We start from the raw sequence: 22,912 nt of genomic DNA, 5'->3' as shown, positions 1-22,912 counted from the left end.
TCAAATATTGGAAGACTGCTATGAGGTCAACCTAGCACTTCTCGTCATTAAAGTAGACAGACCCAAGTCGTGCAAACGTTCGTCATATGTTTTTGCCTCAGTTCCCCTTAGCAGAAGAGAGGAGGGGTCCTTGCACTGAGATACCTAAAGCAGTTTGAGTTTGAGGAGGGGTCCTTGCATCGAGATATCTAAGAGGGTTTGGAGAAGCATGAAGGAGCACGAAGCCACCTGCTTGCAAGTCTGCCTGGAGCCAATTCAGATGGTCCTTATTGCTATGCAGATCAATTTGACCTTCTCTTAATGATTGCGCTGATGTGGGGGGTGGGGGGTGAGAGACCCTAGCAGGTAATTTGGGAGGAAAAGAGAATTTTGGCCAAGGCAGCATTCCAAGTGTTGAAAGAAACGTCCTTCTGGGTTCAGCTCCAAGTGGGGAAGAAGACACTGGAGACATGGAGTCTGCTTGGAAAGATGGTTTATTGGTGGACAGGGCCACATGGCTTGAGCCCTGAACAGAAAAGGTGATCACATGCTTCAATGTTGGTGGAGAAGAAGAGAAGGGCTGAGGGAGGGGCTTGCTAGGCTTTTTATACCCTGTTCAGTCCCACCTCTGTTTCCTGTTCCTGTGTAAGAAATGTATTCTGAGTGGTTGTCAGACTCCCATGGTGCCATGTAGGGGGCTACTCTCTAGGCTGTGATGAGTTCTCAGATGCCTTGTGGTCAGTTGAGTAATATCCCTTCCCCCTACAGCTGCAGTGAGGAGAAGTCTTTATTATGTAAAGTGGGCTAGCCTGGCCATCTTAATGGCCCATTAGCTGGGGATGGGCAGAAAGCTACAGGCAGCTATTCTGTCTTTTAAAACATGTTTCTTTTCACATCCAGAGAAATATTCTGCCTTTTCAATATTTCCTAGGATATTTCATTTTTCTGGGAGAGGGCTGGGTGATGACTTCCCACACAAGGATGCAGAAGCCTTTTGCTCTCACCCCTCACCCAAAATAGGCCCCCATCCCAGGAGCGGAAGCTAAGCGGAGCTTTGTGTCACAAATGTCAGGCCCAGGAAATAGAGCAGCAGACCAGGAAATCTGATCTAGAGGAAGTCTAGAATTTGAGATTGGCTCTGATCAAAGAATCTAGCAGATCAGATTTTGCTGAATAAATTACCCGTACCACCACCTCCTCCTCCTTTCCTTCTTTTTCTCTTCTTCCTTTTCTCTTCTTCCTCTTCCTCTCCTTCCTCTCCCTCTCCTCCTCCTCCTTCTCCTCCTCCTCTTCCTCCTCTCCTTCTTTTTCTCTTCTTCCTTTTCCTCTCCTTCCTCTACCTCTCCTCCTCCTCCTTCTCCTCCTCTTCTTCTTCTCCTCCTTTTCCTCTTCCTCCTCTCCTTCTTTTTCTCTTCTTCCTTTTCTCTTCTTTCTCTTCCTCTCCTTCCTCTACCTCTCCTCTTCCTCATCTCTAGTCTATTATCTTTCCTGGCACACATAATTCATATTAGGATGATGTCAATAAAAGTGATGCAAAGTAAATAAATTATATTTTGTATTTCTTAACTGCCCATCCCTCTCTGAGAGGCACCCGGGTGGTTTTGTGTTCGGCACTTGCTAAGTTTTATAAAAATTTATTTATAATTTTAGGGAGGGAGGATCCAAGGTGGTTGAGTGGCTTTTCGTCCCTGTGCCTTGTATTACTTGATGCTGAGCCCATCCCCGGCGCCCAGCGGTGCCCCCTTGACCAATCTGGCGATATCTTTCAAGCATCCAAGCGGCCAGCTGGCACAAAGCAGGAAAGGCCAGCCAGATGCCCCAGCTGATGTTGCCAAAGCGACCGGGAGCTTCCTGGGGCAGGGAAGGCTCCGATTGGCTGCTCGGCGTGACTGAGCACATCCCAGGACAGGTGAGAAGCTCATTGGTCGCCCGGGTGACGGCGAGGAGGGAAGGGCAGGAGTGCTTCCGATTGGCTGGCGGGCTGAGTGATGGGTTGCCCTGGCGCTTCAGCCGGTGGAGGCAGTTTCCGTGGCAACAAGAGTTGTAAAGGAGAGGGAGGGGGGGCCTAGGCGTTCCTTGGCAAAAGGGGAGATGCCAGGGGGAGAAAGGGGGGGGGGGAGATGCCTTTGGAGATGGGTTGCAAAAAAAAATAAATTAAAATTAAATCCAAATCCCTGCCTTTTGGCTGGATAATCAGCCAGCCAGCTGGGCTCCTGATTTCATAAGAGCCTTTGCTTCTGCATATGTGTATATGTATAAATTGTGTGTACCGTATATATAAATCAGAACACTTTTGCAGACAAACAAATAATAGGTTCCCCCCCACCCTAATTTCTGTTTCCCCCCCCTCTATTTCTTCTGCTAGCATCCAGAACAAATAGTTCACAGATATAAGCTAGGAATAAGCAAAGATTCAGATCTACCTAAACGCCAAATTGAAATTAAGCCAGGATTTGCAAACCATCAACAAAACCATCATTGGTTTCAAATCCTGGATTGGTAACCAAAAAAATAAACCTTAAATAATAAAAAAATAATTATATTTTTTAAAGAGGAATTCAGCCTTCATTCTAATCTAAGCCAAAACTTAAAAGATTGCTTTAACTTAGCATGATGTGTGGGTGTGTATATCGTGTGTGCATGTGTGTGTGTGTGTGCACAGTATGTGTGCATGTGTGTGTATATATGTATGCGTGCGTATGTGTGCATACAGATATAATAAAACATCTATAAATATATAAAATATAACACATGACTTTATCAGCGGTGATAAAAAATAAAAATGAATTGCAATTAATTATTTTTATAATAAATATGTGTATATCTATTTTCCCCTTTCGGATGTTCAATTATCATGATTCTGCAATTGTAAAACATTTCACCCTAGTTTAATCTTTAATCTTTAATTAAACTAGGATTGCAATTAATTATTTTTATAATAAATATATGTATATCTATTTTCCCCTTTCGGATGTTCAGTTATCATGATTCTGCAATTGTAAAACATTTCACCCTAGTTTAATCTTTAATTTTGATTTGTTGATTTTCCTACATCGGTTCTATTCCACTGCGCCTTGCTCAGAGCCGCCCCCACCCCCCCCCTTGGAGTGAGGTGGGCGGTTCAATAATAGGAAACATAAATAAATGAAATAAATAAATAAAATCCTTCGGCTTCTCCCAGCCCTGCACAAAGAGAGAAATCTTCCTTTTCCTTCCGACGCTCCCTGGCTGCAGATTAAGAAACAGAAAAGCTGGGAATCAAGATTGGCTGGTGGATGTTGGAGAATGTTGTGTAGATTAAAGTGGCGTCTACATTTTTTTTTCTTTATAATATAATCAACAGTGTTTAAAACTATTGCATGTATGTAAACATCTGATTATATGTATTATACTATTATATTACAATATAATTATTACATTAGCATTAGAATTGTTAAAAAGTACGAGGAGGCAATAAACTGAACAGGAAAACTGCAAAAGCAGAATATACATGCTAGTACGGGAAGCTGTAAAATTGTAATATATTATTCTGTTGTTTGTGTTTTTATCTGTTTTGTATTTGGTTTTGTATTTTTTTTATTTTCTTTTTCTCTGTTCTTTTTTTACTTGTGGTTTTCAAACTTGAAAATGTTCAATAAAAACTATTTAAAAAATAATAATAAAGTGGGGTCTGGGCAGCAAAAGACAAGAATTTCTTATTTCAAGATTGCCATGTCTAAATTATGGCATGGGCATGAAAAAAAACCCCGGGAGGACATTAAGATTGCCTTAAAGATTGCATTAAAGGTTTATAGTTCATCTGAGAAAAAAGTAAAATATTGTTTGAGTGGCACTTCTGCAACTTCTCGGAGTGTAATTGTGTTCTAGACAACACGGCACGCACATTTGACTTCAGGGGAAGGGCTTGCCTTGATGGGTGCTCCATCACTGGAGGTTCCTAAGAAGACTTATGACAAACATTTGTTTGAAAAGGTATAGGGTCTCCTGCCTGAGCAGGGGGTTGGACTAGAAGACCTCCAAAGTCCCTTCCAGCTGTGTTCTTCAGTTATTCTGCTAGGAACAGAAGATGATCGCAGTCTTCCAATATTTGAGGGGTTGCCACAGAGAAGAGGGGGTCAACCTATTCTCCAAAGCACCTGAGGGCAGCAGAAGAAGCAATGGGTGGAAACTAATCAAGGAGAGAAGCAACCTGAAATTAAAGAGAAGTTTCCTGGCAGTGAGAAAAATTAATCAGTGGAATGACTTCCATCACTGGAGGTTTTCAAGAAGGGATTGGACAGTCATTTGTCCAAAATGGTATAGGGCAGGGGTGTCAAACACAAGACCCGGAGGCTGGATGCGGCCAGCAGGGTGCTTAGATCTATCCCATAGGGCTGTAGGAAGTTATCACCCAGCTCTCTCCCAGAAAAATGAAATATCCTAGGAAAGATTGAAAAGGCAGAATATTTCTCTGGATGTGAAAAGAAAGAAACATATTTTAAAAGACAGAATAGCTGCCTGCAGCTTCCTGCCCATCCCCACTTTGTCAATGAGCCATTAAAGCCTGAGCTAGTCCACTTTACATAATAAAGACTTCTCCCCTTCAGCTCCAGGGGGATGGGATTAAAGCATGATAGTATTGGCCCCAATTGACCACATGGCATCTGAGAACTCAACCAAACCTGGATTCAAAACGCAGCCTAGAGAGTTGCCCTTGCATGGCCCCCCATGGGAGTCTGACAACCAATCAGAATACAAGCTCAAGATCAAAGGCCAGAGAGGGGATAAAACCAGGGACTTTCAGCATCTCAGTCCTTCCTTCTCTTCTTCTCCACCAACATTAAAGCATGTGGTCACCTTTTCTGTCCAGGAGTTCAAACCATGTGGTCCTGTCCACCAATAAACCATCTTTCCAAGCAGCCTCCATGTCTCCAGTGTCTTTTCCCCCCACTTGGAGCCGAACCCAGAAGGACGTTTCTTCCAACAGGGCCGACCCAGATATAGCAAAGGACCAACCCTTAGTGCCTCTGCCAGCGAAAATGGAGCTCAGGAGTTTTCTCTGGCAGAGAATTGCAGGAGGCCAGCCCAGCCGAAAACGGAACTCAAGAGCATTTTCACCAGCAGGGCACATGGGCAACCAGAGGCGGCCCCGACACGAGTGTCATCGAGCTGGCCATGCCCACCCTTCCCCCACCCCCCCAAAGTCAAACACAACCCTGATGTGGCCCTCAATGAAATCGAGTTTGACACCCCTGGTATAGGGACTCCCGCTTCAACAGGGGTTGGACTAGAAGACCTTCAAGGTCTCTTCCCGTTCTGTTATGCAGTGAAACAGCTTGCCTCCAGAAGTTGTGGCTGCTCCACAGAGGTGGGTTGCTCCCACCTTTACTACCAGTTCGCTTCGTGCATGCCCGCCAGATACACACTGTGCGCACATGCACAGTTGTATTTGTATTGTATTTGTATTTATTTGTCTTGTATGCCGCCCACTCCCGAAGGACTCCAGGCGGCTCACAATAGACAAGGGAAGGGGAAATAACTAGACAAAGACAACACTTTAAAAAAAAACACAACATTCACAGTTTCCATGGGGCTGGATGTTTCACAAGCCCCCCGGCCTGCTGGAGCAGCCTGGACTTGGTGGCTTTGCGGAAGGCCGGGAGGGTAGTAAGGGTCCGGAACTCCACGGGGAGGTCATTGCAGAGGGCTGGAGCTGCAACAGAGAAGGCTCTGCCCCAGGGAGTCGCCAGCCGACATTGGCTGGCGGATGGAATCTGGAGGAGACCTAACCTGTGAGATCTGTGGGAGGTAATCGGCAGGAGGCGGTCTCTCAGGTACCCAGGTCCAATGCCATGTAGGGCTTTATAGGTAGCGACCAGCACCTTGGAGCGGATCCGGAGACTAATGGGTAGCCAGTGCAGCTCGCGGAGGATAGGTGTGGCGTGGGTGTACCTGGGTGCACCCACAATCGCTCGCGCGGCTGCGTTCTGGACTAACTGAAGTCTTCGAACACTCTTCAAGGGCAGCCCCATGTAGAGCATGTTACAGTAGTCCAGTCTTGAGGTTCTCAGAGGCACAGAACAATTGACAATTGACAGAATTTTGGTTGCTAAATAAGGAAAGCTGGAGGTTTTCAGCTTTATAACCTGCAAGGTTATATTAAGTGAGTTGCATTCAATTGTACAGCTTTGTGTCCACGGCTGCGAAGCGAATACCTGCAGTTGTTAAGCAAATCCCACGGTCGTTAAGCAAATCCAGTTCCCTCCCCCACTGATTCTTTACGATCCATAAATCCCAGCTGGTATGCCAAGCACCCGAATTTGGACCCTGTGACTGTGGAGATGCTGTAACGGTCGTAAGTGTGAGGACCGATGGCAAGTTTCTTTTTTTCGGTGCTGTTGTATCTACAGATGGTCGATAAATGAAGCCCATTGCTTGGTAGGCAACTGCCAGTAGCAAACTTCAAGTCCAACTAAAATAATAAAATAATATATAAAATAATATATAAAATAATAATAATAAAATAATAAAATAATAAAATAATAAAATAATAAAATAATAAAATAATAAAATAATAATACAATAATAAAATAATAATAATAAAATAATAAAATAATAAAATAATAAAATAATAAAATAATAAAATAATAAAATAATAAAATAATAAAATAATAAAATAATAAAATAATAAAATAATAAAATAATAAAATAATAATATTGAAATAATGAAATAATGAAATAAATAATAAAACAGTCCTTCAAGCCCCCTTTCCAGGGCTGAATATGCCTGTCGCATTAAACCATGGTCTGCAAAATCATGGTTTTGGTGAGCAAGCCACAACTAGCAGGATATGGGCTGGAACCTAAGCCTTCCTCATGGCCGGGTTCACACAACCTCTGGCGCTGCTGCTTCTCTCTCTACCCAGCCTGGATTGCTCTCCAAGGGGCTCAGCCTTGGCTATGATGCCCAGGAGGTCTGGTCCCTCAAGGGTTAAGCCGTGGGGCTGGGGGAGGGGATTTAAGGGAGAGGGGGGGCATCATTTCAGGGGGAGGGGGCCATCTTGGGCAGAAGGAGGGCATTGTTGCAGAAGTTTAGGCCTGGGGCTCCTGGTTTATGTGGCCCCTGGGGAAGGGCTCCTGGGCTCCGGGACTCCAGGATTTTGGGGGGTTCCAGGAGTTTGGGGGTTCTGAGACTCTGGGACTTGGGAGGCTCTGGAACTTTGGGGTTCCAGGACTCCAGGGCTTTGGAGGCACCAGAATTTGGGGGGGCTCTGGGATTTTGGGGGGGGTGTTCTGGGTCTCCAGGGCTTTGCAGGATCCGGGACTTTGGGGGATCCAGGATTAGGGGGTTCTGGAACTTGGGGCTTGGAGACTCCAGGACTTTGGGGGCTCCAGGACCCCAGCGCTTTGGGGGCTCTGGGATTTGGGGGACTCTGGGTCTCCAGGGCTTTGTAGGATCTGGGACTTTGGGGGTTCCAGGCCTTTGGGGGCTCCAGGATTTGGGGGCCTCTGGGATTTGCGGCTCTGGGATTTGGGGGGTTCTTGATCCAAGGACTTTGGGGTTCCGGGACTTTGAGGGATCCAGGAGTTGGGAGGCTCTGGGGGGGGGGTCTCCGGAGCTTTGGGGGATCCAGGACATTGGATGATCCGCGACTCCGGGGAATCGGGGTGTCCCGCTGAGCCCCTCCAGCGCGCTGAGCAGCAGCCCCTGCGAGGGAGACGCCGCGCCCTCTGCCCACCTGCGCCCACCGACGGACGGACGGACGGAGGGGCGAGCAGGCGAGTGTCGCTCAGCATCGGAGCCTTTGCGAGCGCTGAAGCCGGAGCAGGACCGGGACGTTCTCCGGCCGCAGCAGACCCGGTGAGTAGCGGATGAGCAGCCTGGCCAGGGCTGGAAGAGGAGGATAATGGGTGTTGTAGTCCAAGACTGCAGGAGGAAGAGGAGGAGGAGAGCGCAAGACGGACTAGCGCCCGCCAGGTTAGTTGGTGGGAGTCGCGGGACAGATGTTTGTGGGGGGGCAACAGCTGCATCTCCCCCTCCCCCCATTCCTTCCGGCAGGGAGTTTTAATGATGGTCTTCAAGAGCCGCGCAAAGATCCTGGTTTGTTTAACTATGGTTTGTTGGATAAACTGGGGTTAACTGGCATTACAGATGAGATTAGCTCATCCGTCATATTTTAGCAAAAAAATAATAATCATAATCCCATGGTTGGTTAGAAGGACTTCCAAAGTGTTACAAGACCCCTGGAAGGGTCAAAAAAGTCAAAATTGATTGATTGATTGATTGATTGATTGATTCATTGATTGATTGATTGATTGATTCATTCATTCATTCTATATGCTGCCTTTCTGGTGGTCCGAAGCCCCCCTGGGTAGCTTGTGATGTAGTGTGATGCAGTTACAAATGGGCAAAGCTTTGATCCCACCTTCCTGGCGGCCATTGTGACTTTTTTGACCACCCCCTGGTTTCTCTGCTTCTTCTTGATCCTTCTATCTCAAAGAATTAAGATCATCAAAGTTTCCTTAAACTCTCTCTGCCCTGGGGTTGAAGTGTGTGTTTGTGTATCTTTGTTGCTCTCCTTCTTGCTCAACAACATTTAATAATGTGGGACCGCATAAAACCAGCACAAAAGGGTGTGTGTGGAAGAAATCCTTGAAAATGAAGTTAATTTTTTTTTAAAAAAATATTTATTTATTTGCAAACATCAATGCATGAACAGTGTGCCACAAACAAAATGAATAAAATTAATCATAGTTATTACATTCAGACAACTTATATATTTCTAATAGTAGTACATATTTATATCGTCTGTCATTATTCAATTATTCCATGTTTTCTCTTCTTATTGTTCTTATTTTATTATATAAAAGTGCATATATTAATACTCCCCCTTTCTCTTTATTTGTATCTCTTATTCTCTTAATTATGTCACCCTTTATTAAAATACTATCCTACCCAACTTATATATTTCTAATGGTAATACATATTTATATTAAGTTGCAATCTGTCATTGTTCAATTATCCCATGCTTTCTCTTGTGATTGTTCTTATTATATAAAAGTGCATACATTAATATTCCTCCTTTTTTATTTCTATCTTGTTCTAACTCTTAATTATGTCACCCTTTCTTAAAATACGTTTTCTTTTTCTCCTACCTAACTTCTAGTCGTGTCTCCTACTTAGAAAAAAGAAAGGAAAGAGAGAGAGAAAGAAAACCAAATTAGAACAACAACAATAAAGAGAAATCATCTATCCAATATTTCAATATTTTAATTGCTATGCTATGAAGTTCAACTTTTTTCTTGTTCAAAAGTTTTATTTCTTTTAAAAACAAACGAAGTTCAACTTTTGAAGAGCTCCATCCAACTTTTAGAAAGTCCATCTCCCTTCCTTGGGCTTCTTGTGGCTCGCCTTTTTCATTGGGCATTTCCTGAAAATTTGGCTTTTAAGGTATACTGCCCTCAAACATGGAGGCTCTCCTCTCCAAGCCTTAGGTTGCCTTTCATAACTCTGTCTCCGAATAGATGCCCTGTTTGTCAGTTCGTGGTGTCCTCCGTGGCCATGATGGCTGGGGATGATGGAAGTCTTGTCCGGCGTGCTTAAATTGCTTCAGTACAGAGATCAAGCTTGAAACAAGCCTTACATGGCAGGGAAGGATATATTAAACAACTAATGTTGGTTTCCTTGGAATGGAATGGAATTCCAGGGGTGGCCAGTGAGTTTTATTTTTCCAAGCATTCTTTGCGGGTTGGGTCTATTCAGATATGTTAAAGGAGTGTTTTCCAATCGTGGAACTTTAAGTTGAGTAGACTTCAACTCCCAGAATTCCCCTGGCTGTGGAATTCTGGGAGTTGAAGTCCACTCGTCTTAAAGTTCCCATGGTTGGAATACACTGCATTAAAAAGAAGTTAATTAAGAACTTGCAATGGATGCCGTTGTGGCTATATACAGAGTTTCTTTAAATATAACTCAAAGCTTCCCGGTTATAACACCTGTCCAACAGTCCAGTTATGGAGCTGATGGGTTTTTTTTAAAAAAAAATGTGGACTTCAACTCCCAGAATTCCACAGTCAGCATGTGTAGATTTCACCTCCCAGGGAATTCTGGAAGTTGAAGTCCACACTGGTTAAAATGGCGCAGATTGGGAAAGACTGCCCTATAATCCATTCTGACCTCTCCAGCACCAAGAAAACATAATTATTTCTTTTATTAAATGGATTTTCCACCCGTCTCATAACCGAATGACTCTGGCGGTGAGGAAAATTGGAAAAAGTGGATTTCTAGAGCAGTGGTTCCCAAACTTGGCAACTTTAAGACTTGTGGACTTCAACTCCCAGAATTCTCCAGCCAGCTCTGCTTCTGGGAGTTGAAGTCCACAAGTCTTAAAGTTGCCAAGTTTGGGAACCACTGTTCTAGAGGAAATAATTCTGAAACTCAACAACTGTTTTTAGATTTGTGCTTTGTTTTCCGGAATAAAAAAAGAAAAGGACACACCCATTCCGGACAATTGACTTTATATGTTAAAGTCTTGATGGACAGCCAGCTTAGTGGAGTTGTGGTTCAGGTGCCAGGCTAAACATTGACGACAGTGAATGGAATAGAGCTGGAAGGGACCTTGGAGGTCTTCTGGTCCAGCCCCCTACTCAAGCAGGAGACCCTTCAGATGAGTTCTAGTGCCGCCTTAGGCGTGAAAGCTGACTGGATGACTTTCAGCCAATCTCCAGGAGACAGTGAGCTCTAGTTCCATCTTAGGCAGGAAAGTTGGTTGGGTGAGTTTGGGCCAATCACCAGGAGATGGTGAGTTCTAGTCCCACCAGGGGTGGGTTCCGGCAGTCACTACTGCCGGTTCGCTTGTGGACGCGCTTGCACGCACGCGCAGAGCAATAAGAAATTTGTGGAACCAAAAAACAAGATGGCGGAGCCTATGGCGCCACCTGGAAAACAAATTTGGGGGCGTTGCAGCCCTGGGTCGCTGCCGGTTCCAACGACCCAGGCCACCAAACCACTAACCGTTCGGCTGAACCGGGCTGAACCGGTTGGAAGCCACCTTAGGCATGAAAGATGGCTAGGTGACTATAGTCCAATCACAAGGAGACAGTGAGTTCTAGTTCTGCCTTAGGGATGGAAGCCGGTTAGATAACTTTGGGGCAATCACCAGGAGATAGTGAATTCTAGTTCCACTTTAGGCATGAAAATGAGCTGGGCCAGTCTCTCTCTCTCTCTCTCTCAGCCCAACCCACCTTACAGGATAGTTGTTGTGTGGAAAGGAGGAGGAAGCATTATGTACAAGTCTTTGAATGGTAAAAACAATGCTAAACTGAATAAATTAAGACAGGATTCAGAAAGCCACATCAAAACAATAGAAATGTAATATACTGTATGTTGGGTGATTAATTAGAATTAATCAGAGATGTTTTTTTTACATGAGATCAAGGGGAAGAAAATCACACATTGACAAACTTTGGTTTTAAAAAGAGTTTAGTCTTTGTGGAAAAGATCTGTCTGTCTGTCTGTCTGTCTATCTATCTATCTATCTATCTATCTATCTATCTATCTATCTATCGCTCCATCTCTCCATCCATCTATCTCTCCATCCATCATATCTATCTATCTATCTATCTATCTATCTATCTATCTATCTATCTATCTATCTATCTATCATCTATTTATCTATCTATCTATCATCTATTTATCTATCTATCTATCCCTCCATCCCTCCATCCATCTCTCCATCCATCTCTTTGTGGAAAAGATCTGTCTGTCTGTCTGTCTGTCTGTCTATCTATCTATCTATCTATCTATCTATCTATCTATCTATCTATCTATCTATCTATCGCTCCATCTCTCCATCCATCTATCTCTCCATCCATCATATCTATCTATCTATCTATCTATCTATCTATCTATCTATCTATCTATCTATCAATCATCTATTTATCTATCTATCTATCATCTATTTATCTATCTATCTATCCCTCCATCCCTCCATCCATCTCTCCATCCATCTTTTCATCCATCCATCTCTCCATCCATCCATCCATCCATCCATCCATCCATCCATCCATCCATCCATCATACCTACCTACCTACCTACCTACTTACCTACCTACCTACCTACCTACCTACCTACCTACCTACCTACCCATCCACTCCATCCATCCATCTCTCCATCCACCTATTGCTCCATCTCTCCATCCATCCATATCTCCATCCATCATCCATCCATCATCTATCTATCTATCTATCTATCTATCCATCCATCCATCCATCCATCCATCCATCTCTCCATCCATCCATCCATCCATCCATCTCTCCATCCATCCATCTCTCCATCCATCCATCCATCCATCCATCCATCTCTCCATCCATCCATTGCTCCATCTCTCCATCCATCATCTCTCTCTCTCTCTCTCTCTCTCTCTCTCTCTCTCTCTCTCTCTCTCCCTCCCTCCCTCCATCCATCCATCCATCCATCCATCCATCCATCCATCCATCCATCCATCCATCCGATTTCTATAGCTGCCCCTCTCAGCAAATGGTTCTGGGCAGCTCACAATTCAAACACACCTATTACAATTATTAAAGTCTTAAAAACATCTTAAAACAAGAGATTTAAAACAATTGACCTCAAATTTCACACAGTCATTTCTGGAAGTGGAGAATTTTAAGCCTCCTTTGCTGATAAAAGTTTCTTTGGCCATTTTATCCAATTTTCTTGCAGTTTGATTCTTGAGTGCAGGCAGTCCTTGACTTACGACCATTCATTTGGTGACTATTCGAAATTACAGCGGCCGTGAAAAGGGTGATTTCTGACCATTTTTTTTACACTTACGACCGCTGCAGTGTCCCCATTTGGTTATCTGATCCAAATTCATACGCTTGGTTGTGTATTTATGACGCAGCTTGTGGTGTCCTGGGGTCGCTGCGACCCCCTTTTTGCAACCACCTGACATTCCGTGTCAAGCCGGGTTCATTTCGCGACCGTCTTGCTCACTTAACTACCGCAGCGATTCGCTTAACAACCGTGGCAAGAAAGATCGTAAGACGGGGCAAAACTCAAATTAAGAACTCTCTCGGCAACAGAGTTTTTAGAGCATCGTTATGGTCATAAGTCGAGGACTTAGCTGCATAACATTTCCCCCTGCATTTAGGGCTAAACTCTGTGGGACTTGTGGGAGAACCTATAGAGGAAAAGGAGGGGCGTTTGCAACGGTGCAGTCCAAACCCCCTTTACACATAATCCAAAAATGTGCAAAAAAAAACGGAGGGAAGGGAGGCAGGTTTTCAATTGCATTGGCCGCCATTTTGACTTTTTTGCCCCCCTTCCCCTGCAGATTCAACTCAGGATTAAAATTCTTAAGGAAGTTTTCCCCCTTCCATTATAATCTCAGTCCCCCCGTTCTTTGTCTCATCTGGAGGGGGAATCAAGACTCAGAAGAAGCCCCCCAAAAATGAGTAAAATCTGATTCTTTCCTCCGAAAAATACTCTCTTCCAGGCTTCACCGAGAAATTAAGGCCGTCCTACTTCACAGGGGGGTTGTGAAACGCCAGCAAGGGAACCTCCCGTGAAGCGCTCTGAACATGCCTCGCCTCTGCACGTGCTGGGACTACAGCGTCCATCATCCCCAGCCAGGTAAAGTAAGTTAAACTCTTCTTCAAGGTGAACCGGGTGGCGATACAGATGTGATTTCCTCTAGTGTGTTTCCATGATGTTTTGGGGCTCCCCGGTTTAGTCTGCAGCCTTTAGGATCTCCTGGTGGCCTCCCATCCACGAACAATACAAGATAAAACAGGAAAGGGTGTGTGTGGATGTTCCCCAGTTGTGGATTTGCTGGGGAATTCTGGGAGTTGAAGTCCACCCATCTTAAAGTGCCAAAGCTTGTAAAACACTGAATTAGTTAGTCTATATTAAAGTTAGTATTAGTTAGTGAATCAGTTAGTATATACCAGTGTTTCTCAACCTTGGCAACTTGAAGATGTCTGGACTTCAACTCCCAGAATTCCCCAGCCAGCGAATGCGACCGTTTTTCACACTTACGACCATTCCACCATCCCCCCCTACGATCACGTCGTCAAAATTCGAACGCTTCGTATAACTGACTCGTATTTATGACGGTCGCAGTGTCCCCGGGGTGATGTGGTTCCCCCTTTTGCGACCCGCAAAATCAAAAGGGAAGTCAGACTCACTTAACAACCTAACTTCACTGCAGCGATTCGCTTAACAACCAGGGCAAGAAAGGTAAAGGTAAAAACGGGGCAAAACTGTCTCGCTTAGCGACAGAAATTGTGCTTTTATCAGTTGAGGGTAATCTATAGCTGGCCGCTGGGAGGTGGGTAGATGATTGGCCAAGGGTAAATGATGGCGGTTTGGTGCCCTCGAGATGAATGGGGACTCTTAAAAGTCTTGGCAAAAAACGAGCCTGGGCTCTGGATTCGAAATCCCGCGGGGTCAGCTGGCATGAAGGGCTCGAAATGCCGCGTTATGGGGTTTCTGAGCGTCCCCTGTAATTGGGGCTTGAATGAAGAATTAATGGAGAAATTGGAATTATAGGAATTCCAGGTAGGTTGGTAGGTAAGAGAGACAGACGGACAGACAGTACAGAGATAGACATATAGATATAGGTAGGTACATACATACATACATGCATGCATGCATACACACACAGACACAGACACAGACACAGACATTTGCATATACATAAATATTGCCACCTGGTCTAGTCTAATGGTTAAGGCGCCAGGCTAGAAACACGGAGACGGTGAATTCTAGTCCTGCCTTAGGCACGAAACCCGATTGGGCGACGTTCGGCCAATCACCAGATGATAGTGAGTTCTAATCCTGCTACAGTCATGAAAACCGGCTGGGTGACTTTGGGCCAATCGCCAGGAGACAGGGAGTTCTAGTCCTGCCTTAGGCACGAAACCTGATTGGGCGACTTTGGGCCAATCACCAGGTGATAGTGAGTTCCAGTCCTGCCTTAGGCACAACACCCGATTGGGCGACTTTGGGCCAATCACCAGGTGATAGTGAGTTCCAGTCCTGCCACAGTCATGAAAACCGGCTGGGTGACTTTGGGCCAATCTCCAGGAGACAGGGAGTTCTAGTCCTGCCTTAGGCACGAAACCTGATTGGGTGACTTTGGGCCAATCACCAGGTGATAGTGAGTTCTAGTCCTGCCTTAGGCACGAAACCTGATTGGGCGACTTTGGGCCAATCACCAGGTGATAGTGAGTTCTAGTCCTGCCTTAGGCACGAAACCCGATTGGGCGACTTTGGGCCAATCACCAGGTGATAGTGAGTTCCAGTCCTGCCACAGTCATGAAAACCGGCTGGGTGACTTTGGGCCAATCCCCAGGAGACAGGGAGTTCTAGTCCTGCCTTAGGCATGAAACCTGATTGGGCGACTGTGGGCCAATCACCAGGTGATAGTGAGTTCTAGTCCTGCCACAGTCATGAAAACCGGCTGGGTGACTTTGGGCCAATCCCCAGGAGACAGGGAGTTCTAGTCCTGCCTTAGGCACGAAACCTGATTGGGCGACTTTGGGCCAATCACCAGGTGATAGTGAGTTCTAGTCCTGCCTTAGGCACAAAACCTGATTGGGTGACGTTCGGCCAATCACCAGGTGATAGTGAGTTCCAGTCCTGCCACAGTCATGAAAACCGGCTGGGTGACTTTGGGCCAATCCCCAGGAGACAGGGAGTACTAGTCCTGCCTGAGGCACGAAACCCGATTGGGTGACTTTGGGCCAATCACCAGGTGATAGTGAGTTCCAGTCCTGCCACAGTCATGAAAACCGGCTGGGTGACTTTGGACCAATCCCCAGGAGACAGGGAGTTCTAGTCCTGCCTTAGGCATGAAACCTGATTGGGCGACTGTGGGCCAATCACCAGGTGATAGTGAGTTCTAGTCCTGCCACAGTCATGAAAACCGGCTGGGTGACTTTGGGCCAATCCCCAGGAGACAGGGAGTTCTAGTCCTGCCTTAGGCAAGAAACCTGATTGGGCGACTGTGGGCCAATCACCAGGTGATAGTGAGTTCTAGTCCTGCCACAGTCATGAAAACCGGCTGGGTGACTTTGGGCCAATCCCCAGGAGACAGGGAGTTCTAGTCCTGCCTTAGGCACGAAACCCGATTGGGTGACTTTGGGCCAATCACCAGGTGATAGTGAGTTCCAGTCCTTCCACAGTCATGAAAACCGGCTGGGTGACTTTGGACCAATCCCCAGGAGACAGGGAGTTCTAGTCCTGCCTTAGGCATGAAACCTGATTGGGCGACTGTGGGCCAATCACCAGGTGATAGTGAGTTCTAGTCCTGCCACAGTCATGAAAACCGGCTGGGTGACTTTGGGCCAATCCCCAGGAGACAGGGAGTTCTAGTCCTGCCTTAGGCAAGAAACCTGATTGGGCGACTGTGGGCCAATCACCAGGTGATAGTGAGTTCTAGTCCTGCCACAGTCATGAAAACCGGCTGGGTGACTTTGGGCCAATCCCCAGGAGACAGGGAGTACTAGTCCTGCCTTAGGCACGAAACCCGATTGGGTGACTTTGGGCCAATCACCAGGTGATAGTGAGTTCCAGTCCTTCCACAGTCATGAAAACCGGCTGGGTGACTTTGGGCCAATCCCCAGGAGACAGGGAGTTCTAGTCCTGCCTTAGGCAAGAAACCTGATTGGGCGACTGTGGGCCAATCACCAGGTGATAGTGAGTTCTAGTCCTGCCACAGTCATGAAAACCGGCTGGGTGACTTTGGGCCAATCCCCAGGAGACAGGGAGTTCTAGTCCTGCCTTAGGCACGAAACCTGATTGGGCGACTTTGGGCCAATCACCAGGTGATAGTGAGTTCTAGTCCTGCCTTAGGCACAAACCTGATTGGGTGACGTTCGGCCAATCACCAGGTGATAGTGAGTTCCAGTCCTGCCACAGTCATGAAAACCGGCTGGGTGACTTTGGGCCAATCCCCAGGAGACAGGGAGTACTAGTCCTGCCTGAGGCACGAAACCCGATTGGGTGACTTTGGGCCAATCACCAGGTGATAGTGAGTTCCAGTCCTGCCACAGTCATGAAAACCGGCTGGGTGACTTTGGGCCAATCCCCAGGAGAGAGGGAGTTCTAGTCCTGCCTTAGGCACGAAACCTGATTGGGCGACTTTGGGCCAATCACCAGGTGATAGTGAGTTCTAGTCCTGCCTTAGGCACAAAACCTGATTGGGTGACGTTCGGCCAATCACCAGGTGATAGTGAGTTCCAGTCCTGCCACAGTCATGAAAACCGGCTGGGTGACTTTGGGCCAATCCCCAGGAGACAGGGAGTACTAGTCCTGCCTGAGGCACGAAACCCGATTGGGTGACTTTGGGCCAATCACCAGGTGATAGTGAGTTCCAGTCCTGCCACAGTCATGAAAACCGGCTGGGTGACTTTGGGCCAATCGCCAGGAGACTGGGAGTTCTAGTCCCTGCCTGAGGCACGAAACCTGATTGGGCGACTTTGGGCCGACCGCCAGGAGACAGTGAATTCTAGTTCCCCCTTAGGCAGAAATGCCAGCTGGCTGAATCTGGGCCAGACCTCGCAGGGTTGTTGTGGGGAAAATAGGAAGAGGAAGGTAGGTTTTGTTGTCACCTTGAGTTGTTAAGTAAAAAATAAGAAAGGCAAATGATACAAATAAACAGCATCACGTAAATGTGAAAACTATATAAATATGAGCAGAAAACTCTTAACTCTGCCTCTTTCCTCTCTTAATTATGTTTGTGTTGGGTTTTTATACACACCCACACAAAAACTCATACATACCGCTGTACACACACACACACGTATAAATATATATCCATGAACACCCACACAAACACACACACATATACATGCACACACACACGCACGCGCGCGCGCGCACACACACACACACACACAAATACATATCCATGAACACAAGCAAACATACTTTCACACACAAATACAAATGCAAACACAAATTAAGACAGCAGGAAAGTAACCATGGGTGTGTGCAAAAAAATGGGCTCTAAACTTGGAAGTTTTGCTAATCCCCGCTTGCTGTGAAAAATCCACCTTTCCCTGAGAAATGGGAAGCATTTCCCCCCCTCCTTTCCTGGTGCCCCCACCCCTGTTTTTCCCGGCTCCTGAGACCCTGAGGGCTCTTTCCTTCTCCTACCCTGGCATAATTCCTCTGCAGTGGGTACCAATCTGGAATTCTTGTGGGGGGGGTTGCACTGTCTCCCTCCCCTCCCTCCCTGCTCCATTTAGAGGATTGCTGCGGGTAGGGATGGGGGGGGGAGGCGGTGGAGGGGGGGCAGGTGGGTGTGTTGGCTGGGGAGAAAGTTTTGGACCTTCCCTCCCTCCCTTCCTGGGAGGGGGGGGGGGCGGTGCCAGCCGATTGGGGGGATGCAAATGCCCCATTCCTGCCTCGCAACCAATGACGTGCCGTCGGAGGAGGGGCGCCCCATTGACAGAAGGAGCAGCACCTTGGTGTTTACTCTCGGTAGAAATGTGTGCAGCCCTAGACTGTGCTGGAGGGGAGGGGCCGAGCCTGTCGGGGAGGGGGGACGGGGAGGAGGAGGAGGAGGGGGCTGTCAGCGAGGATGGGCTATAAGAGAAGGCAGCGAGGAGGAGAGCAAGCAAGAGTGGGCGTGAGCAGGCTCTGTTTGTAAAGCCAGCCGGAGCCGATCTAGGGCGGCCCGGAGTGGGGGGGAGGACACCGAGGGGCTGCTGCTGTGAGCGGTGGGGGTCTCTCCCCCTCTTCTCTCCCCACTCAGGTCTCCACCACCCCGAGGAGAAGGAGAAGGCGTGACTGCTCCATCTGCCCATCCGTTGTTCCTGGGGGATGCTCCTGGCCCTCGGAATCCCGCCGCACGGAGTTACGGACGGCCTCCTCCGCCGACCCTCCCTGCTCTCCAGCTGTTTTTGCCAAAGATTTCCGACCGCTTCCCGGCTCTCTGCGCCCCCCCCGCCACTGGGCATCTCCCCCAGGCCCAAAGCAGGTGCCGCCAGGACCTCCTGCTGTCAGTTTGCCAGCCGGCTGCTTCGGAGACGGAGTTAAAAGGGGGGCGTGGATCAGAGAGAGAGAGAAAGAGGGGCGATCGCGCTTGCTGGCAACCACTGAGGCTCCCCCGCCCACCCGCCAGCCGTGCCGAGACCCGCCGCCACGGTGTTTCCACCCACCGGAGGATGAGAAAATAACCCCGGCTTGGACTGAGCATCCGAAGGAGGAGTGTTCGGAGAGTCGGCAGCACATCAGGGCAACAGCATGGTCCAGCAACGCAGCTCCACGCGGAGCCGAGGCGTGGAAGCGAAGCAGGAGGCGTGTTCCAAAGACAGCTTGCTGTTGAAAGATGGCACGGGCGAACCGGACTGGTGCAAGACCCCCAGCGGGCACATCAAGCGCCCCATGAACGCCTTCATGGTGTGGTCCCAGAACGAACGGCGGAAGATCATGGACCAGTGGCCCGACATGCACAACGCCGAGATCTCCAAGCGGCTGGGACGGCGCTGGCAGCTGCTACAGGATTCGGAGAAAATCCCTTTCGTCAAAGAGGCCGAACGGCTACGTCTCAAACATATGGCCGACTATCCCGACTACAAGTACCGTCCCAGGAAGAAAGGCAAGTTGGGCAGCGCCAAAGCCCGGCCCAGGGTGCCCGTCAAGATTAAGCCCTCGGTCCTTGGACGGGCAGCTTCGCCCCGGAGGCAGACGCCGAAGCCGGACCCCGAAGGACAGGGGGGATGCGCCTCTCCAAAGCCGGACGACGACCCGTTGGAAGCCCGCATCCTGGAGGTATCGTTTGACGAGGCTCCCAAAACCTCCAGCAAGGAATTCTGGCACGTGCTTCCCGCAGGTGGCGAGAAAGGAGAGTGGGAGGCCAACTCTGGCCAGGCCAAAGATGCCGATGCCGGCGAGCTCGCCAAGCCCTGGTCCTCCGACGTGTCTTCTCCCGCTTCTACGAGGTCTTCTACTTCTTCTTCTCCTTCTTCCTTCGCCTCCTCGGACGACGAGCCGGAAGAAGATCTTTGGAACGTTGTGCCCAGCCGAGTCCAGCCAAACACGCCCCCTTGCCGGAGCCCGGATTGGTCGGTCTTCGATAAAGACCTGGATCTTTTCCCTTTGGGCGCCTCGTCTCATTTTGAGTTCCCCGATTACTGCACCCCGGAAGTGACTGAGATGATCGCAGGGGACTGGCTGATGTCCAGCATTTCGGACTTGGTCTTTACGTACTGAATTCTCCCAGGGAACTCTCGCTTCTCAACAATCAGGTGGTTCCGGAAAAGATTTTAAAAACAAACAAACAAACAAACAGAAAGAGAGAAAGAGAGAGAGAAAGAAAAGAGAAGAAGAAACCCAGCTGTTTACAAGCAGAATCAGGTATCTCCACAGCTTGCCTTGGCTTCATTCAAAGGCAAGTCCTTCATCAGCCCATCCCCCTCTGCCTACCCCCCCCCCCCACCCCCGTCAGCACACACCCACTTGGGCAGCCTCTCCTGCCTGGCTCGGGGAGGCTGCCCGTCAACCTCTCAACCTCCCCCCTTCCTCTTCTCCTCTCCACCTCGAAGCCACCCTTGGCGTGGCACCGTGTTTATTTACCCATGAAATCTGACTGTCTCGTCTGGTTTTCGCCTCGTAACCGACCGTCCGCCGCAGATCCGTCCGACCGTCTTTGCAGCTGCTTCCCGGCTCGGATGGAAGGACGGTTGTCATCCATGCTGATACCCGCTCCCTCCTTCCTCCTCCCTCCCTCTGCCTCTGCCCTCGGGTGCCCACACTCCCTCGCTTGGCATCCCGCTTGTCGCCCTGGTTCTCTCCTGCCTCTCCCCCCACCACCCCACCTCGGAAGGGGGCTCCGTGTCTTTGCTGGCTTGTCGATTCGAGGCCATTTCGAAGCCGACGAGAGGAGAGACAGCCGGAGAGGTTTCCTCTTCTCCTTCTGTCTTCTGTCCACCCCCCCCCATCTCCCCTTGTTCAATGGCTGCCAGGCAAAAGATTCCATCGGAGGGCACGGCGGTGGGGGGAGATGTGGGTGGCGTGACGCTCTGCGACGCCGGGGATCGGGCGGGCACCGGCTTCCACGCTGGTGACCAGGCGTTCGTGTCGCCAAGGCACGACGCCCGTCTCGGTACTGGGGTGGGAAGCCTCGGGTTGGGGAGACGGAGAAGTGGCGGGCACGTGGTAAACACGTGGGCCCACAGTGCAAGCAGGCTTGCGTGTGTGTCGATCGCCCCCCAAAAGTCTCCCTTTCCCCCCCCCCTCTCCTCTTTAATTTTTGCCAGAGGTATGGCGCAAGCAGAACGGGGCACTGTCTCCTCCGTGAATGTTGCATTCAGATGACGGATCGCACGATCCTTGGCATGCACCCCTAGCCCTCCCTCCGATGCCACGTCTCGGCGGTCCACGGCTCACCCCCACAATCTCCCTGGCTCCTGGTACAAAAGGGTCTTTTTGGGGTCCCTGAAATAAAGGCAGGCGAGGGGAAGGGGGGATGCCCCTTTGAAAACCCACCTGGGAATGTCTGAATGCTACCTCCATCCTTCTTAGAGGTCTTTTGACTTTCACTGAAGGTCAATCCAGCCCCCTTCTCCCTCCCTCCCACTTTCTCCCAGCTGTGTTCTGCCGGGGGGTGGTGGTGCCAGGCCCCGGGGCTCCGATTTAGGGTTTGTTCCCAGCATGAAGAGGGCTTGAATTGGGTTCAGTTGCTCTGTTCCTTAGGTGAAAAAAGCCACGTTGCCCCTATTTTTTGGGGGGGCGTGCCTTGCCAGGCCTGGCCAGGGCTCTGCCGGGAAGGGAGCGAAGCCGTAACGGCACCTGTGGGAGCCCACCCAGAGCAGAGTGTGCCCCCCCCTCACCCTCCGAGCCTAGCCGAAAGCGGCCAACTCAGACAGCCAGAGGGAGAAACCTCCTCCCCTCCCTCCATTCAGCGTCCTTCTTTGTAGAAGCCAGCCAAGGGAGGAGGGGGCCGGTTCCACCCGGGATTCGCACCTGCAGGCACGCAGGCGAGGGCTTGCTCCTTCTCCCAAAAACGGGAACCCGAAGGGCATCTTCAGATGGCACCCCGCGACCTGATTCTGGGGCGAACAGATGTCCTTCGGGAACCGCTGGAAAGGAAGCGGCTGACGGTAAAGAGATGGCAGACTATTATATGGCTGCCTGGCCATTCAACCCTTCCTCCTTCCAGGATGCAGCCCTGATTCCCTCGAAGCCCCGATGCAAGCCAGACCTATGCTGGTTTGTTTTTTTAACCCTGCCCCACAGAAGGGCATGCCAGGGCTCCGGGTTCCTTTAACCGGCAAAATGTCTGTGGAAATTTTCTCAACCCATCCAGGTCAAGGTGCTTTCCCCCCCCCTCCCCGCGACCCTCCAAAAAAGGCAAGCGGGCTTTGTTTGTTTTTTTCCCTCGAAGAGGTTTCACTTCCCATCCGAGGAGCTTCCTCGGTTTCTGCAGTTCAGAAGCGCAGAAGCTCCCTGGGTGAGAAGCTAAATGGGTTTTTTTTCCCCTTGAAGAGGTTTTGCTTCTCATCCGAGGAGCTTCCTCGGATTCTGCGGTTCAGAACTTTTGGGGGGGAAAAAACAGTTTGGGGGTTGTGTGCCAAGGGTGCCCAAATGGAACGAACAGGTCAAGGAAGCTGGTTGAGTTGACAGTGGCCACCCCCCCACCCCGAGTCCCCCCTCCCCCTGCTCCCACCTTTTGGGAGGTGTTGCCAGGATTGACGACCTCCAAGTTGGCACAAGGGATGATCCGACCTTCGTTGGCACTCCCAATGCCCACCTTCCTTCCCGGGAATTATTTGGTTCCTGAGCATCCTTCAAAACACAGTGGTCCGTAACCGTGGCAACTTTACGATTGGGGGGGAGGACTTCAACTCCCAGAATTCCTCTGGCTGGCTGAAGAATGCTGGGAGTTGAAGTCCCCCAAATCGTAAAGTTGCCACGGTAACAGACCACCTTCAATATACCTC

At 48.9% G+C, this 22,912-nt stretch overlaps 1 protein-coding gene across 1 annotated transcript; it reads left to right on the top strand.

Moving 5' to 3' along the window:
* Positions 1–19,214: 19,214 nt before the first annotated feature.
* Positions 19,215–20,183, top strand: SOX12 (SRY-box transcription factor 12). Its single transcript, XM_032218981.1, has one exon. It carries the CDS (start codon positions 19,215–19,217, stop codon positions 20,181–20,183), a length of 969 nt encoding a protein of 322 aa, XP_032074872.1.
* The last annotated feature ends 2,729 nt before the right edge of the window (positions 20,184–22,912 follow it).

This window comes from Thamnophis elegans, chromosome 5 (genome assembly GCF_009769535.1).
Source record: "Thamnophis elegans isolate rThaEle1 chromosome 5, rThaEle1.pri, whole genome shotgun sequence".
NCBI lineage: Eukaryota > Metazoa > Chordata > Lepidosauria > Squamata > Colubridae > Thamnophis > Thamnophis elegans.
This window is presented reverse-complemented; position numbering and strand designations above follow the sequence as displayed.

Bases quoted from the DNA above. Each gene is read 5' to 3' on its own strand.
- SOX12 (XM_032218981.1), top strand. From the start codon at position 19,215: ATGGTCCAGCAACGCAGCTCCACGCGGAGCCGAGGCGTGGAAGCGAAG.